The sequence below is a fragment of the Dama dama genome, chromosome 5, assembly GCF_033118175.1.
Source record: "Dama dama isolate Ldn47 chromosome 5, ASM3311817v1, whole genome shotgun sequence".
Lineage (NCBI taxonomy): Eukaryota > Metazoa > Chordata > Mammalia > Artiodactyla > Cervidae > Dama > Dama dama.
Window position 1 is genome coordinate 17,147,940 of NC_083685.1, and position 18,616 is coordinate 17,166,555.

Below are 18,616 nucleotides of genomic sequence, written 5' to 3' on the forward strand. Positions count from 1 at the left end.
ACACATGTATATGGAATTTAGAAAGGTGATAACGATAACCCTATATGCAGAACAGAAAAAGAGACACAGAAATACAGAACAGACTTTTGAACTTTGTGGGAGAATGTGAGGGTGGGATATTTCAAAAGAACAGCATGTATACTATCTATGGTGAAACAGATCACCAGCCCAGGTGGGATGCACGAGACAAGTGCTCCGGCCTGGTGCACTGGGAAGACCCAGAGGAATCGGGTGGAGAGGGAGGTGGGAGGGGGGATCGGGATTGGGAATACATGTAAATCCATGGCTGATTCATATCAATGTATGACAAAACCCACTGGGAAAAAAAAATAATAATAATAAAAATTAAAAAAAAAAAAAAAAAAAAGAAAATACATAACTAAGCTTATAGGTGTAAAAGGGATATACTGAAGCACCAGAACTGAAGAAACCGTTGCTGTGTTGGTGCGCTGTTGGTGGTGACCGGGGAAGGTGGGTGGCGGGAGGCAGGACCCAGCCACGGGCTTCCAGGCCACCTGGAAAGGAAGCTCACTGCCTGAGATGGACCAGAAAAGCACTGCCTTTTCCCTAAGAAGGGTTAGAGCATCTGGTTGCTACCCTGAGTTAGGGCTCAGAGGGAGCCATCAGCTCCAGGCTGCAGGAGGAAACATCATGTTGAAAAATCTAGCCCACAATCAGCTCTACTCACAAAGTTCAGAAGACGCCAACCTGGAAATCCAATGGAAAAACTAATTCGGAGTCAGTAAACCCAGTAAGACTCCCCTGCAGCCCCAGGGGACCCCCAGAGGAGTTGACTCTTCAGGTTGGGGGAATGGAGGCAAAACTGCAGAACAGTGGGAAATGGGTGTCAGCATTCCCCAGAGCCACTTGTCTAAAACATTCCATTTTCTTTAAAAAGCAACACAAAACGAAGTTCCCCGTGGTTCCAGAAGACTGCCCACAGACCTGGATGAAAGTTTGTACACCCAAGAAGCTAAAAGTAATGGAGACTGTTTAATGGAGATGGAACAGGAGACCCTGCTTTATCCAAATCACAGGAGCAAAGCCATATTGAGGTGTCCTATGACCCAGGTAACACTTTCTCTGTTAGGGGTGAGGACTGGTTACATGGTTAAAATTAAAGCGTAACTCCAGTTGCTTTTGAATGAGATACATTTTTCCCACCGGAAATGTATATACAGAGGAAGTTACAGAGCCCAGGGTAAGGTCTTTAAATTCCTAATGTGTTAATGGGTATTTCAAGGTAAACAGAACCAGCCATATGTCAACATACTGAAACCAAAGATCAAAGGATCCAGGCTTGCCTTTTCCTTCCCTCTGGTTCCACTTAAAGGTGTAGATGATAGCTGTAAGACCAGGTCACAGCCTGGCTTCACCTTGGAGTCGGCCATTCCTCCACTGTCCCCTCCCAGAGTGTGGACACTAGACCGAGAATAGGGATGTCGATCCAGTTCACTGCCTGACTAGCTGTGTGACCTTGGGCGATCATATGACCTCTCTCAACCCAGTTTCCTCTCCTGAAAAATGGAAGGAGTTGGACAGACACTAGGTGATCCCTAGGGCTCCTTTCATTTCACACTGGGAGCCACAAAGCCTTTTACAACATGAATGGGTTATGGCCACAAACAGGAAAGAAGTCAGGGGGTCAGAAAAAAAGTACCAGCACTATGAGCTCAATTAGGAAACCTCCAAGATGCCAAGGGCCAAATTGCAAAACCCAGAACATCAAAGTGATTCCATACATGGCTGAGGTCAGAGGCTAAACCATTTTGGAGAAAAGCACAATTTCATTTTGTTTAACTCAGTTACTTCTAGATGAGCATGATTTCATTTCTGAGCATGAACTCAGTTCTCCTGAATCATGACTCTCCTCCAGTGTTTACAAACGGTTTCAGTGAATTGATAAAGACCCAAGTCTCTGGACCACTCAGCCCTCCATCCAGCTCTACAGCACCTCACTTGATCAGCAGATTAGTGAAGAAAAGAAGCTAGAGCCATCTGCTCTGGAATGCTAGTTATAATCGTCTTCAGGAAGAAATAGGAAGCTCTGAATATATGTACAAGTCATCCCAGGTAATGGTGAAAACATCCAGAAGGGCCCTTCTAAGAGTTGTCGCCATTGGCTAATCTTCCTTAACCATGGCACTAATTGATATGTTAGGCCTGATCAGTCTTTGTGGAAGGTGGGCATGTGGGCCACCTTGTGCGTTGTAGGATATTTAGTAGTATCTCTGGCCTCTGCCCACAAGGTCGCCAGAAGTAACCCCAGTTTGCGACAATCAAAAGTCTACAGATCCTGTGAGTCAGAGCCTCGGGGAACCAGTGCCCTGTCTCTGGGATCAGCCGCTAAGCTCAGCTCCCACAGCCACCTCATCTTTTTCTGTCCCGAAGACAGAGGGGGCCCAAGCCTGGGTGAGGAGGCCAGCCATCTCTACCTGCTGGGAGTGAATTCACCCATGTCATCTGTGAGACTCAACAGCAAGTGAGAACAAGAGATAGCTCCAGTTGTGTGTACCCCGGATCAACTGTGTATTCCCTTTTTGTGATTCTCTGAAAGCACACGCTGAGTTGTATACAGCAGTAAAGTCATTTCCAGAGTTCTTCCCTCTCACAGTCCCTCCAGGGCCAACAGGAGTTCCATTAATCATTGACAGCCTGGAGAGAAAGTCAAGCCATATGTGCGGTTCCAGATTCCTACTGCTCAGCCCTCCCCCAGCCTCGGAAGATGAAAGCCTCGGCGTTTGACTAGGCAAGTGATAAAACATTTTCTCATGTAAACACTGTGCCTAGGGCCACAGTCTCTATGCTTTAGACATCACGAGCAATATTTAAACTGCCAAGAAAGAAATCAGGCCAGAATAGGCTAATCTTCCTCAACCATGGCACTAATTGATATGTTAGGCCTGATCAGTCTTTGTGGAAGGTGGGCATGTGGGCCACCTTGTGCGTTGTAGGATATTTAGCAGCATCTCTGGCCTCTGCCCACAAGGTCGCCAGAAGTAACCCCAGTTGTGACAAAAGTCTACAGATACTGTCAGGTGTCCTCGAGGGAAGGGAGCTAAGTCACCCCTAGTTTAGAACTGCTGGAACAGGCTAGTTTGTAAAGCTTAGCCAGTCCCACCCCCGTAGACCTAGCATTATTGCTTTAGACTTAAATCTGCATGAATGTTCGCTAAAGCAAGTCAGTCATGAGGCCCAATTCTAAAGACAAACGCTCGTCTGTCCTGCTAAGTGTATCATTCTCTTTTTCTTTTTCTTTCTTTCTTTTTTTTTTTTGTATCATTCTCTTTTTGGCCTAAGTCTCCAGAGCCTTAAAATTTCATAGTTAGAAAATTTGCTTTGCAGGCAGCTTCTTTATTCTCATAAAAATTAAGTTGTAAGAGCAGAAAATATGACGTCCAATTTTGTGTTTAAGCAGGAACTGCAACATGGACAGCTGGGCCTCAGTTCGTGGCGTGGCTGAGTAATTTGTTGGTTGTTTCTTTGAGGTCCTTGCTTAGGGTCCAGAGAACCTTTATGGCACATTTCTTTTGGAACTATACCACATTTACCTTATGTTTCTGAAGTGGTATGTGGCTGCCAAGAATCCTCAGGACAGTGACTAAAATGGCTGTTTGGTATTCAGTGGATTTCTTCTCATTTTATAAGGGAGGATAGGTTCCAACATTTTACTTGTTCATCTTCTGAATTTTCATTCTTAGAAGTGCCAGATTTTTATCCCCAGTGGTAAAACAGAAAGGAGGAATAGAATAGAATTGCAAGTCCAATTCCTGTTGCAGGGCATGTCAGCCACAACCCTGCAAGTCAGAATTTGACTTCATTGGAAAATAAAAGTTGAAGACCAAAAGTAACAGGAACCATGAGAAAAGTACCATTTGCCAAAAGCAATGCTTGTCTAGTTCAACAAATTTTATACCAACAAATTAAAGCATCTTAGAAAAATTTACCTTGCAGACTGTAGAACTTCACAGTTAAAAGAATTTACATTTTAAATTACCTAGATCCGAATTCCTCCCTCCAAGGAAATCCCTGTGACTTTATCGTAATGTATAAGAAGAACTGAAAGGTGACCTGTTGTTGTTGTTTGTTTTTATTAACTGCATTATAGGAGAGCTGGGTAATCCATTCCCCAGTAATCCTTTCAAAGTGGCCTGACTGCCTTAAGGAGCTTTCCAGTTCTGCAGTCCTATACTGTGACCTTAATAGCCAGTTCATGATTCATTGGAAGTAATGCCCAAACACCACCCTTCTGGAAGAGAACTTCGGCTGCATGTCAGTTCCAGGAGTGTGGCCTGCTTTGACCCTGTGTGGCTCTCCACACACACCACCCCCCAGCCCCTGAAGAAGCATCTTCGAAAGACGGCGCCATGCCATGCTCACAAGCTCAGGCTGATAGCGGCGATGGTTCGGAGTTTTACACACTGTCTTTAAGAAGAGGTCGTGCACTAAAGCAAACATTTTAGATCATTGCTTTATTTGACTATTTATTCAACAGAGTTCATTCCTTTCAAGGTGGATCTTGTGATCTTTTCCTCTTTCTGAATAAAAAAGGTAATGAAGAAAAAGCCTGTACTTTTGGAGACCTAGAATCTTACTTATGCTAATAAGCTTTTGACTGCAGTTTTGTTTTAACGATATTTCCTGCTGGCATCGCGGTGGCCACACGGAGCTCCCCACCCTCCAGTGAAGATGGCTGTCCACAACCACCGCCGTTGAAACCGAAAGTAAGAGTTGAAAAATGCACCTTTTACAATAAAAAAGTAGAAACCAATTCAATTTCCTTTTTTTTTTTTTTTACGAATATAAAGTTTCTTGTAAATATGTACAGTCTTTGAGCTAGTTCTATAGCAGGAAGCATTTCACAAATGAGACACACGATATACACTTTGAGGGCTAAGAAGCCCATTTCTCATGGAGATCCTAAATGAAATGCCAAGACTGAACACCATTTCCAGTGACCTCTCCAAATACTTGTGGACCAAGAGACAAAAAATCTTCAGCAAACATTCAGTCAGATCTGCCCTGGAAAAGGGAAGGGATGCCATCTGACCCTGAAGACAGAGCGACACACAAAACACGACAGTGTGACACTGGCCGAGGATGCGACGACACGGAGGAAGGGCCGTGGGCATTTCAGACGAGAAAGCACTTCGGTTAAGGGACGAGCAGGAAGGAGCCGGGACTCGGGCCAGGTTGCAATCTGGAAAGTGAGCTGAACCATGGACGGGGGATTGAAACGTGGTCATGTTCACTGGCTGCAGTGGGAACAGGTCTATCTGTCAGCCTACCTAGGTAGGCTGCCTTGGTAGTTCGAGGCGTGGAGAAGCGAGAGGCCTGGTGGGAGATTAAAGGCAGAAATAAGGCCGCTAGTTAGCTTGCCAACAGCGAAGCCTCTGGTTGGTTCTTTAACCAGTTGCCAGGAACCTCACACCGCCGGAGGAGAGAAAGGGGGCACCTAAGGGAGGGTTTCCCCGCCCAGTCGGGGTGGGCGAGTTGAGGGCGGTTTCTTTCTCCAACTTCCTGGTTTTAGTCTAGCCCTAGGGAGAGGCTTGTCTGGGGAGTCACAGTTTTCGTGGGGTAGAACCTGCTGGGTTGTGTGTGAACAGAGTCATCCGCGAGGGAGTCGGCAGGGAGACGTGGAAGTGTGAGGTGTGGTTTGCTGAAATCCTTCTCTGGTCGTAAGGCTTGAGCGTTTGGTTTTCGTTTGTTCAGTGCTACAGACTGCAGCTTGTGGCCGGTGAGTTGGCAAGTCCCAGAGGGTCTCGGTTCGGCGGGAGCTATGGGATGGACCTAGTGCATCAGCAGAGCAACCCAAGGTGGGCAGCCAGGTTGGGGCTTGGGGCAGCGCATGCAGTGAACCGCCATGCAGAGCTCCGGCATCTCTTCCCACCCCAGGGAGGCGGGAACAGCACACCGTCATGGACAGGATGTGAGTGCCCCTGGACCCAGGGCCCTCTTGGGGCTGGGCTCAGAGCAAGTCCAGTACATGCTTTCCTGGCCAAAGCGACGTGGAAAGCAGGGATAGCAGGCCAGGGGTGATGCTGAGGGGCAGGGAGGGAAAACTCGAGGTCCCTTGGCCCCAAGTCACTGCCTCCAAGCAAGGCCTGATGACCTCTGTACATTCTCAGCTGGTGGGAGGGCGGGGGGCGGGGGGGAAGTCGTCAAGGCCATAAAAGGCAATGAGGACGGTAAACATTTGGCTAAGATGTCACTCCAGGTGAGACAGGGCCACCTGTGAGGACGGACTGGACGAGGGTGGACTGAGGTGAGCACGGGAGGTTAGCCGACAGCAGGGGCTCGTCTACGTACATTTCAGTAGCAGAGACCTGATGGTGTGACCTCGCTACAAATGACTACAACAGGAAATACGGTGCTATTCAAATCTATTAAGAAGTCTGTTGTCTTTAAAAAAAAAAAAAAAAGAAACAAAAATACCCAACCAACCCTAAGATCTTAAAGTAGCTATTAATTAGGATTCTAACCACGCTGTAGTTGTAGTTAGCCCCAGGTTGGTTTCCTGTGATGAACTGGTACAGGCTAGAGCTAGGTACAAAAGTTTATGAACGCTCTGAAAGAGTAACAAAGTGCAAAGAGGGCGGCTGCAGGGAGGTGCCGGCAGCTCCCAGGAGCCCCAGCCCCCTGCCCCTCCTGGCTGCAGGGAGTCCGTGCTGAGGCGGGCCTGAGTCCAGCTGCGCCAGGGGCTGGCTGAGCAGATGGGCGCTGGGGTCCCCTTCAGCAGAGTTCCATAGTGTTTTCCTGCAGATCAACATGAGGAGTTGGTTTTTCTGGCTGAGATTTATACTGAAGACTGGTCCCAGACCTGAGAACAAGAGGAGGAGGGGATTTAGCCATCAGAAGCCGGAAATCGCCATGCTCACTTTGTAAACAGGAGGCCCACACTGGGATACTGCAGGAGCACCCGGTCTCTCCTTCCTGTGGGTGACAGTGAGGGACAGGCAGAGCCTCCCCTCAGAGCTTGGGAAGCTCGCTGAGAAGTCCCCAGTGCTGTAGAAGTACTTCTATGGTTTACACGTACCATTTTATCCAGATATCAGAGGAGGTAAGGCTTCCCTGGTGGCTTAGCTGGTAAAGAATCTGCCTGCAATGCAGGAGACCTGGACTCGATCCCTGGGTTGGGAAGAGTCCCTTGGAGAAGGGAACGGCTACCCACTCCAGCATTCTGTACAGTCCATGGGATGGCAAAGAGTCGGACATGACTAAGCAACTTTCATTTTCAAGGAAAACAGTTAAACAGCGTTTCCTCCTCTCTCTAGTGGCTGGGGTGCCAACAGATGGCATTAGGAGAGCGTGGTCCAGAAAGCCAGCACCTGGAACTGGTTGGCCTGCCAAGGCATCCGCAAGCTTTCGCGCCCCGCCCCCACTTGAGGGCCCCTGGTTATCAGCACACCCCTCCAGCGCTTCAGTTGGTAACATGAAAGCTACACAGGTAATAAATGCACATGATTTTAGAATTTCAAAAGGTGCAGAGTTCTTCTAGAAGGCAACCACTGTTACCAGATTTCAATGTAGCCTTGCAGAGAAATTCTTGATGTTTGTGTCTTTGTACACATATATATGTTTGAAAAAAGTAAAGCATGGAACCTTCTGAATGGCTGGCATGTTTTGTGTGTTTAAGAATTTGCTTGTCTGCACAGAAACTGCGAACACTGGTTGCGTTTGGGGAAGGGAATGCTGTATACCCTTGGTGGCTCTTACAGTTTGAGGGCCACATATGATCCATTTGTAGAGGAGGCCCCTTCTCAAGCTATTTTCTTCCTAAACTTCTTACATATCCCACAAAACCCTAATTACAGTTGTGGAGCCTCTTCCCTACGGCCGTGGGGGCTGAGGCGGGTGAGGGGCTGAGAAGGGCACCTCCCTTACCTTGTTGACCTGGGACAGCGGGGTCCTCACGGCCCCCACGGGCAGCCGGCCCCTGCTGCTGTCCTCAAACAGCCGCCCGGGGGAGCGCTCCCTCCGCGTGCTCAGCATCCGGCCGGGGGACTTCTCGCGCTCCAGGGGGCGGCCGGGAGACTTGTCCCTGCGCAGCTCGGTCCGCCCCTCGCGGTAGCGGTGGGGTGTGCTTGGCTCTCGAGGGTGGCTGGGGCCTTCCGGAGGCGCCGGGCTTGAGGCCACGCGCTTGGTGATGTGCTCGTTGTATGTCGGCGGTCCGCGCTTGTTGGGGCTGTGACAACAGGGGAGGGAGGTGAGGAGCTGAGTCACCCCCATGCCCATCTCACCACAGGTTATTAGAAACAGATCCCAGCTGGAGTCCTTCAGGCTTCATGTTCACCTCGAGAGTGAGGACAGAAAGAAGGTAGAGGTAACAGCATAGAAAAGTCAAGCTTCCTAGTCTCAGGGCAGGCTTTCTGCTGAGCACCTACCATGTGTCAGGAGCTGTGCTAAGCTCGTCAAATCATCCTAACAGCTCTGTACGCTAGGAACAGATGACCCTCATCGTACAGACAAGAGGATGGAGATGCAGAGAGGCCGGGATTCCAGTACAGGTCAGTTTGACATCATAATTCCCATACTCCACCCCACTGACTTCACAGGAAGTCTTCCTTTAGGGGTTAAGCCTATACTCATTACTGTCAGTTGCCAAATCTGTCCCACTTTCGGGCCTCTGTTGGTCACCTCTCTGGGTGGCTTTCCAAGAGCCTTTGTGCCAGAGGTGTAGAAATCAAACCTGATCCAATTAGGAGACAGAGCAGGGCCAATGCAAACCACAGACCAGGCTCAAAAAACATATGAGCCATTGAAAGTAGTGGGACCTTTTCTTACGAATGATCTAACCCTCCATCCAGCCCTGGCCTGCCTTGTAGAGAAATTTCATGTTTCAAATGAAGATTTCACCAGGCATGGCCCTTATCACCCCTCTGAAGAAGCAAGATCCAGAAACACAGAACTGACACACAGCCTTCAAAGTCAGTTCCTTCCCACCCTCGAGCAGAAAAGGTACTGGGGCCCTCGTTATCTGAGCATAATTAGTGCTGGGAAAAGGCAGCCTACTTAAAATGGGAACGCCATTTCACAGAGAATATTACTTGAAGACATATTTTGATTGATTGGGGCTTTATCTTAGAAAAAACAAAAGTAGAAATCAGGAAAATATATTTTATCCTAGATATTTTAAAAATCTAAATTACAATTATAATTACATGCTAAGAATGAACCAAGTATGAATCACTTACTGATTTATTATGCTCTAATTTTCTCAAGAAAATTGTATCCTAACATGCTGGGTGACATCCTCCACCAGTGATGTTGGGTTTTGTGCAGTGAAATCGTAGTCATTTAAATATTTGACAGTGTCACCAGAGGCCTCTCTTAACCCTTTGATATTTAAATCTTTCCCTTTGGAAGGGATCAAACTTGATTTTCTTTCATTATTGGCCTAACTCTAGGGAACCTCTTCTGTCAATGCCCATTACAGAAAGCAACAGAGCAGCAAAGACACTGACTGGTCCGGGAGAGGAAACTCTCTAGAGCAAGCTTGAGGGCCAAACCCAGACGCCTGTTTTAATAAAGTTTCACTGGAGCGTGGCCACGCCCATCTGGTGATGCACTGAGGTTGCTTTCATGGTCTAACAACAAAGTTGAGCAGTTGAGACAGGGACCGTATGGCCTGCAAATCTCAAAATACTATCTAAACAGATTGGTGAACAGAACAGAAATAACTCTAAAGTGGTCAGTCAGTCTATTGTAGTTTCATATTTTCTTCCCTGTGCAGCTCAGACTGTGGCAACTCTAACCACCAGTGCTCAGAAAGCCACACTTTCTTGTGCTGTGTTTGCAGCAGTAAAATTTGGGGTAACTTTTGATTTCAACATCTTGAAGTCAAGGTTTCATCTCCAGTCATGTGGCTTTGTGACATGGAAGACAAAAAAATTCAGGAGAATTATATTAAGCCTATTTGTGATGGAAAAAAAATTATAAAATGTGCCCATCATAAAGCAAGTGAGAGGGTGCTCACTGCCCAGAGGAAGAAAAGTGGTTCAAGGAAGGCCATTTTAAAAGTCAGCTGAGATTAATGGGATGAAGAACACACTCATTATTGTAGGCCAAGCTGGCCATCTTCCATCTCCATATCCCGTTAATAACCAATGATCTACCACATCAATTTTATGTTTCTTGCAGAGTTAGATTTCTTGCTCTGCTGAAGAGACCAGGATGGTGTGGCCTGCAGTGAATCAGTCTCCCAGGCTGGCCTTCTACATTCTGGACCTGCCCAAAGCAGTCCAGCAGCAAAAAGATGGTTTTATAAGCCAAGAGACAAAGGCTAGCTGCTGGCTTTCCCGAGAGGCCTGGTGGTAGCAGGAAAGAACAGCAGGAACTGGAACCATTTTCACCACAGAGTAAGTCACTTCTCACAGACACACCACATCATCTCAAAAGGAAGGTGCCTGACCATCTAACTAGTGAGGCAGTGGAGAAAAAAACTACCTAGTTACAGAACTTGGGTTTTTTCTTGCATGACCTAGAGGCTAAATAAAATCTAGACATTTTCAGGAGGGGACGGACTACAGCCCTTTGAGCAGTCACCCCTGAAGCAGAGGCCAAAAGAGTAAAGAGCAGCTGACTATTTAGCACTTCCAGTTTTCTAGCAAGTTCTGGAACTGAAATCACACAGACAGACATTTCTGACCAACACTTGGATTTTAACAAAAGAGAGACTCTTCATTAGGACATAGTCTCAGAATATTAAGTTGACAACTTTCTTTTCTAAGTATTTTGTAACCTTAGAGGTGTCCACCAAACTGAGTCCCTTGAGGATAAAAACTGTCTTCGTCTGTGTATCCCCAACACCGGGTCCGGCACATGGTAGGGGGCCCACATAACTGTATAGGGTAGTATGTGGGCTTTGTAAACCAGTCCACAAAGTCAAGTCCTCGGTCAATTAGATATTCTTCTAGGTTGAGAAAACTCATCTTCTTTGTGGGCCAACATCTTAAAATTATACGTCTCAAATCCCCACATGGAACTGAATCTGGCTCCTCGCCCTGGGGGTCAAGACAAAGCCAATCCCCCTTCCACCCACTGCTGGTGGGATAACAAAAGAGTACAGCCTCCAGGGAGGAAAACTCAGGGACATCTATCAGAATCACCAACAATTCCTTTTCTAGGAATTCAGCCTCCAGGTAGATTCCAAGCATTCTAAGTGAAGATACACCAAGTCCTTTACTACAGCAAGAAACTGGAAACACCCAAACATCCACTGATAAAGGAGCAGTTAAATAAGGTATAGTCATATGAAGGAATGCTATGCAGGCATTAAAAAAAGAGAAATACTTTGTGTACCACAGGAAGCAGTTTCCAAGATACAGATGAGTGTGCACGGTGTGCTGTCACCTGTATGAAGAAGGGGACGCATGCTTGGGGACCAGCAGGGTAAGAACGCCCAAAGACGGGTTTCTCCCTTAAAAACAAGCACAGTGGTGTCACTATCTGATCTGTGTTGGTCCTCCTGGGAAAAGACGAGAGTTTAAATACTTAGCTTTATTTCATAATAATTTGGGGGGACGGGCCCACAGAGGACCTAAGATTCTTTATTAGTGTCTGAAGAAGAGGTGGCCCTAGCCTTCAGGACAAGCAGAGAAGTGTCTTTCCCAGACTCAATACCAGTAGACTTTCTTGTGTCTCTGAGTCCCCTGTATCCCCAACCATATGTACTTCACTTAGGCAAAAATCCGATAAGGAACTAACAACGTAACTTCCTTTGTGTTGAGAGGTTGTGGGTGTCCAGTTCAGTCTGCTTTCATGGAGGGAACTGACAGCAATCATAACCAGTATGAGCATCCTATCTGCACTGTAGGAAGAAGGGCCAAGAGTCAAATAGGAATCCTCATCCAACCCCGTTGCTTTCCTTGCATTTTCTCTCTCTCCTGCTCTTCCTCTCTTCTCAGGGTTTGTTTTTAATTGACCTGATGCAGGTCTTGCACAACAGAAGTGCCCTATCTCTGGACGGTTACTGAAAAACAAACAGTGCTGACTGTTTCACATGGCAAGTGTCTGAGGCAGTGAAACTAAGTTGGGAAAAACAAGAGGCTAGCCAGAACATTCAGAAGGACGTCCTCCTGCATGTTCCTAGGGATCTGTAAGGCCACACACACAAGTAAGCCTGTACCCAAACCCAGAAAACCCAGAAAAAACCTAGGAAGGCCTCAGTCTTGGCAGCTGACTCGAGTGCTGAAGGTGTGCCCTAAACTACACACACACACACACACACACACCATTTAAGGAAATCCTCTCTAGTTATTCATCTGCCCACTACCCTAACCAGGCAGAAACTTCAGTGGCCACACATAACAAAGAATGCAGACTATATAATTAGTCCAGAGAGTCACTCAACAAATAGCAACAGCAGCAACATACCCTGGGAGGGGAAGGGGGATCTGATTTTCAGAGTCATCACATGGTATTAATTGAAATGTTTGGTTTTCAAGAATAAAGTATAGCCTGTCCTCAAGGCCTCATTTCTTCTAGGAAATCCCTCTTAGCCCCAAAGTCCAAGCTGGGGACCCCGCTCTGAGCTCCCGCAGTGCTTTAAACCACACAAGTATGAGCCCCATTCTCCTTGGCTGTGCTGTTATCACAGGAGTGCTTGTCTCGCCCTCTGGGCCTCCTCAGGGAGGGGCAAGATTCCAACTTACTCACACTTGGTCTCCCTCAGCAAGCCCAGTGAGAGTAGCACACTATTACACTAATGTAATGAATGCATTACAAACACAGCCACGGGAAACGGCCACCAGAGAAAAGGCCAGACATTTCCTTCCACCTTTTCCAAGGAGGCACTAAAAAATTCTCCTATTGCTTATAAAGGACTGTCATTTAAATGCTGTTGTTTTCAAAGAAATAAGTGGCTTGAGCTTGAAGACTGGCAAACTGTCAACCAGTTTAGCAAGATGTCCTGCTTTGCCCCACGTTGATGAGGAACCGGAGAAGGCGCGTTACCTGCGGGAGGTGGACGGGCCGCGGTGGTGGTCAGTGCCGGTCTCCTTCACCAGGTTTCCTTTGCAGCAGATGACCCTTAACTTATCCTGGTATGAGGATGCCAGGTAGATGGCTCCTGAGGAGATGGCAGGGCCCAGGTAGCGTGGGTTGGGGATTTCCAGATATGCACGGGCGGGGGTCCTGTGGGGTTCCAGAGGAGAGTCTGCACAGTTGGTCACCTCCACTGTCAGGACCCAGCCCCGACACCCAGCCGCTGAACTTTTCACAGTTGTTTAGTCCCTAAGTCATGTCCAACTCTGCAACCCCATGGACTACAGCCCACCAGGCTCCTCTGTCCATCCAGGCAAGAATACTAGAGTTGGTTGCTATGCCCTCCTCCAGAGGATCTTCCCACCCCAGGGATCAAACCCAGGTCTCCTGCATTGCAGGTGGATTCTTTACCAGCTGAGCCACCAGGGAAGCCCACCAAGATGGAGTCAGTATCCTGTCCCTTCTCCAGGGGGTCTTCCCAACCCAGGGATCAAACCCACGGATGGAGTGGGTATCCTATCCCTTCTCCAGGGGGTCTTCCCAACCCAGGGATCAAACCCACGTTTCCTGCATTGACAGGGAGTTCTTTACTGCTGAGCCACCAAGGAAACCCATTTCTTACCCCAGAGAGGAGCGGGCCTGGATCTCAATTACTTCGAGTGAGTTGAAGTGAGTCACAAACAGATAGGGTTCTCTGTAGGCTGTGTGGCCACCACGGAGGAAAAGCATGGGGCAGGGAAGGGTTAAAAGACAGAAAATCAAAGCCTGGCTGCAGTGCAGCCTTGGACCCAGCAGTCCCACCTCAGTGTATCCTCCACATGCACCCACGTGCCTGCATAACGAGGCATGTTTAAGTTTATCCCCTGCCACTGCTGCTGGGGCAGACGCTGGGAGCCCACTCAGGGAACATCGTGCGGGATCAGTTATATAAATCACGGCGCAACTCTGGGAGCCTGCAGAGCCGTGAGAATGCACGAAGCAGCTCTCTCTACATGCTGACGTGGAAAACACCCAAGGTGCAAAGCTTCAGAATACTGTGTCCGCTGTGCTGCCACACTGCTTTTTTAAAAAGGGAGAGGGATGAGAATAAATTTCTATGTGCCCGTGTCTGCATAAGGCACTGGAAGGATAAGAAATGCAGAACTAAGTTTTTTTTTTTTCCCCTGAGGGGAGTGGGGATGGAGAAGTTTGGGAGATGAGTAACATGGGTAAGACTTTGATTGTAACCTTTTAGAACCGCTTAATCAGACAGATTGTCCAAAACGTTTAATAGAAAATGACTGGCTTCATAGACAGTCAAGTATTTGTGGTCCTAATACTGTATATTTCTCTATCACAGTGTCAAACTCTAGGATATAATGTGAGCTGGCTTTGGTCTTAAAGGGAAACAGATTATCATTGTTATTCCTTGTGCTGAACTGTTATTTCAGTATTAGTCACACCTCCTACTACTCAGGCCCCCGTGGACTCCCTCCGCCTGAAATCCCAGCTAAGCTGGTAGGATGGGGTAGAAGCAAGAAGGCCTGGGCGCCTCGGCTTTTGCACTCGTAGAGGCAGCCCTGCTGCGAAGGGTGAGACCTCCAGCCGCTGGCCCCTGCTAAGCCCCTGCCCAACAGCCACTCTAACTGACAGCCACTCTGTGAAGCCACTTTGAACTTTCTGGATGTCCTGGTGCCTCTGTTGACACCACATGAAGCAAAGCTGTCCAGTCAAGCCCCAGAGTCTCAGGCAATAATAAGCAGTTGTTCTAAGTCACTAGATTTTGGAATGTGTTATGGAGCAACAGATAAATGAAATAGCCTTGAAGGGTATTTCAGCCGTAACACTATTTCAGAACATTCACACAGTCATTGTGTATGTGTGTTTACCCTTGACACAGCAGCTCCACTTTTAGAATTTCTGAGCTGGGGATATTACTTAACCAGTGTGCAAATACCGTAAGTTGATCACAGCGTTGTTCACACTTGAGCCTGTTTAGAACTGGTTAAATTGATGGGTGATCAGCTGTGTCGTAAGATGCTATGCAGCCTGGTGACATGATTTAAACAAACTCACAAGGAATGATCTTTCTGTCATGAGAGGCTGGTGGGTTTGGTTTATGCATCACGCCCCAGGAGCTCTGCCCTGGACACTTACATGGGAGAGGCTACATGTGGCGCCTGGTGTCTAAGGGAGCCCCCAGTCACAGTGCATAAGCCAAAAGGAATTCCACCAGCAGTTCCTACCAGGGACACCAAGGACTGAGCCCCACACCTTGCCTCACCTACCAAAGGCCAGAGGTAAGCGACTCCACTTGAGATCATCTGTGCGGCTGCGTCTTCCGTAAGAATCCACGAACACCCCGAATTCTGGAAGGAGGCAGAGTCCAGGGGTTGAGCATGGCCAAAGACAGGGAGTATCAAAGACACACACTGACAGAAGAGTGAGGAATCCAGCCCGGGGGACCTGGGTCGTGAAAACCCTCAGGAGCTCTGCTGAGCCACATTTCTTGGGGTTTACTAAAGAGGGTTCTAGTGAAAGGGGAGAGACAGGAAGGGGGTGATGGAGGAAGAGTCGGGGAGGAAGGGGAGAAACAGACCCAGAGATTCAGGGAGAGGAAAGGGGGAAAGAGAGGAGTGAGAGACAAAGGACAGAGCGGACCGGTCTGGAAGAAACTATGAATGGACCTGGCTAGAGCCTCATGGGAGCACCAAGGGCGCTGGTGGAGCAAGACCAATGTCCCCTGTCCTCCAAGAGCAGCACCCCCCCCCCCAAGGCCCCTGTCTGGGGCTGTGGGTGCCCTGAGCACCCCCATCAGCCACCGGTGGACTCACCATGGAAACACAGCAGGAACTCCTCCCGCTGCCCCGCGCCGTTCACCTGCATGATGGACACGGGGAAACTGTTGGAAGAGGAGGCAAACACAGCAGGCGCCAAGGAATGGTCGTTCTTATCCAGGAATTCTGTAAAGGCAGGCGAGACGCGGGGCCTCAGGACCAAGGAGGAGCCCAACGTGGCGGCAGGGCCAGAAACACGCCAGCAGGGGATGCACCCAGGCCCTACCCTCCAGCGTGTACTGCTTCATGTCGATTTCGTAGAATTTATTGGTTCCGATGAGGATGCTGTAGTTGGTGAAGTGGATACAGCTGCAGGGCTCCGAGGTCTCGATCTCCTGGGACGGGGGTGCGGGAGGCAGCAGAGAGGAGGATGTGAGCGCTGACTTGGAGCAGCCCCTGCTCTCCAACCAGGCCATGCAGGGTTCGCCACCCAACTTTCCCTGTGGTCTTCACACCAAGCAAGTCCCTTCACATTCCTCATAAGGACCCATGGTCCCTTTGCTACCTTTGGGTTCTTTGCAACCACAGACTAAAAAGGTCAAATTGCAACTGAAAAAGTCAGACACCATTTTAAGGAAAAGGAGTAGCATTCAAAGAGAGCTTTAAAAATACAACATTCTAATCAGAAGGAAAAGCCTGGAGAAATACACCATCAGTGGTGGCTGGAGGAAGTGGTTTTAGTTTCCTTCCTTTCCCAAGCTTCTCAGTTTCTATCTTGAATCTGCATTATGTATTTGATTAATATCATCACTGCTGTTCTCATTGTCTGAATTACCTGCTTCCTAATTACTTCCACTTGTTTATGGGCCAATCCTAAGGAAGGGCTGCAAAAAACCTAGTTATGTTTACTCCAAATGGTGGCCAGGAATTATAAATAAACAATGATTTCTGAGACTCTTCCTGAAGCTAACAGTGCAAACTTTAATCAGCATTATCCTCACCATTAAATATTTACTGATCACTGACTAAGTATGAGGAAACTACACAGCAGGGGAAATGTAGTGAGGTGGTAGGAAAGTCAGACTTCAGTTTTGGTCTCAACTCTGTAACCTAGGATCTTGGCCAGCCTCAGTCATCTTACCTGAGAAGTGGGGATGGCATTTTTTCTGCTTCTCACAACTGTTGTGAAAAGTGTGTGAAACAGCCAGTTCAATCTGTTCAGAACACGTGCTCAATTGAAACACTAACAACAGCCCACCCCAGATAAGACAGTTTCTCTAACAGGTGTTGACCCTTATATATTCATCCCTCCTCCTACTTTTTGAGACCAACACTAAAAGCACCTGCAATGCATCAGGCTCAAGATGGGTGGGACATTCCTGTCTAGGGACATGAGATGGCCTTCTCGGGAAGGAAAGCAAATGCACTGATCCAGCAGATGCCTGTCTGCACCCCAGGCAACATCACAATACACACTGCTCCAAGGAGAACCAGTTCCCAAAACGGGTACCAAAACACAGCCAGCACTGGCTTTTCTAAAGGTTATTATTAGAAACTTCTATGATCTGAGAAGGATTCTGGTAGGGGTCTCCAGGGCTGCTTGCTCCTCAGAGCTTCCTATTTTCTACTGTTTCAGAAGGGGAGTCTCCTCCATCAACCACCTCCCTCTCTCCCTTCATGAAAAGCTGAATTTGCAGGGCTGGCAGGAGAGGCTGCTCACCCCTGGGAGGAGGAAAGGCAGGGAGAAAACTGAAGGCCACTCTGGAGCATCCTCTAGGGAGCAGGGCACCCTCTTGTTCCCTCTCTAAGGAGGTCACCCAGGATGAAGGGGACAGACAGAGGCACCTTCCCACCAGCTCGCCAGGAAAGCAGGGCCAGCGAGGCCCAGGACTTACTTTCCGAATGCAGTACTTGCTGAGGTTTTCATTGTAGCGGAGAATGACAACTTTGCTGGGCATGGCTGCACAGATGCAGAGCCCGCTCTCAATCTGAAAAACAGTTGGGGTGGAGGGTGGGAAAAGAAGAGCATCACCAGTGAGTGTACCAGCTCCATGGCAAAGCTGGTTAGGAGCAGGGTCTCTCAAGCTGCCACCATGGACACAAGATCAGGTTGTCCCCCATGGGGAGGGGCCGTGCTGGGCACCGCTGGGTGTTTAGGAACAACCCTGGCTCTGCTCATGTGATGCCAGTGGTACCACTACCAGCTGTGTTGGAAAGAAGCAACAGAAATTTAACCCAGTTTAAGGACAGGGTTTTCAAGGTCAAATTATTAAGCAGGGAGCCACAACAACTCCCAGAAGAGTCGTCAGCTGGGGCCCAGAGGACCACTTACCTTACCAGCAGCAAACAAGTGGCAGCCCTTGACCGCTTCAAAGATGTTGGGCGAGATGTCCGGCTGGGCGGGGAGGTGAGACTGCGCGAGAGACTGCTTCACCTTCTTCACATCCACGAGACACAGGGCCCGCTCCTCTCCTGAGGGGACGGGACAGCAGAGCACAATGGCGGGTCTCATTCTAACCTTGAGTAAAAGCTACTCCAGGCCACACAGATGCATTAACTTCCACAAATCCCCATTAATGCAGTTTAGGTCCAAGTCTTAGATCTAAAAGGAAAACATCTAGCCTCTTGGTCAAGACTGTGGGAGGAAACAAAAATTCCGCAGACAAAAAAATCAGAGAATGTGAACTGAACGTTCAGTGTTCCCCACCAAAGTCAAGAACATTTGTGCTGAGGACAGTGAGGGGACTTTTATAATATAAAACAGTGGACATGGGAGTTCCGTGGCAGTCCAGTGGTTAGGACTCCGCACTACAACTGCAGAGACAAAGGTTCAATCCCTGGTCAGGGAACTAAGATCCCACATGCCATGTGACAAA

General features: G+C 48.3%; 1 protein-coding gene and 1 long non-coding RNA gene across 7 annotated transcripts in view; one reads left to right on the plus strand and one right to left on the minus strand.

Moving 5' to 3' along the window:
• The first annotated feature begins 362 nt into the window (after positions 1–362).
• LOC133056520 (uncharacterized) lies at positions 363–4,819 on the plus strand. Its single transcript, XR_009692838.1, has 2 exons — positions 363–1,071; positions 1,877–4,819. It is a non-coding gene; the product is annotated as an uncharacterized LOC133056520 (long non-coding RNA).
• Positions 4,454–18,616, minus strand: part of CIT (citron rho-interacting serine/threonine kinase) — a 171,879-nt gene continuing 157,716 nt past the window's right edge. For all 6 annotated transcript variants that reach the window (XM_061141899.1, XM_061141897.1, XM_061141896.1 and 3 more), the window contains 9 exons: positions 18,073–18,212; positions 17,636–17,728; positions 16,027–16,135; positions 15,798–15,926; positions 15,252–15,332; positions 13,607–13,685; positions 12,955–13,134; positions 7,885–8,185; positions 4,454–6,820 (listed from right to left, as the gene is read on the minus strand). In XM_061141899.1, the coding sequence (XP_060997882.1) occupies positions 6,797–6,820; positions 7,885–8,185; positions 12,955–13,134; positions 13,607–13,685; positions 15,252–15,332; positions 15,798–15,926; positions 16,027–16,135; positions 17,636–17,728; positions 18,073–18,212 (1,136 nt within the window). In that variant the 3' untranslated portion in view covers positions 4,454–6,796. The remainder of the gene's footprint in view (positions 6,821–7,884; positions 8,186–12,954; positions 13,135–13,606; positions 13,686–15,251; positions 15,333–15,797; positions 15,927–16,026; positions 16,136–17,635; positions 17,729–18,072; positions 18,213–18,616) is intronic.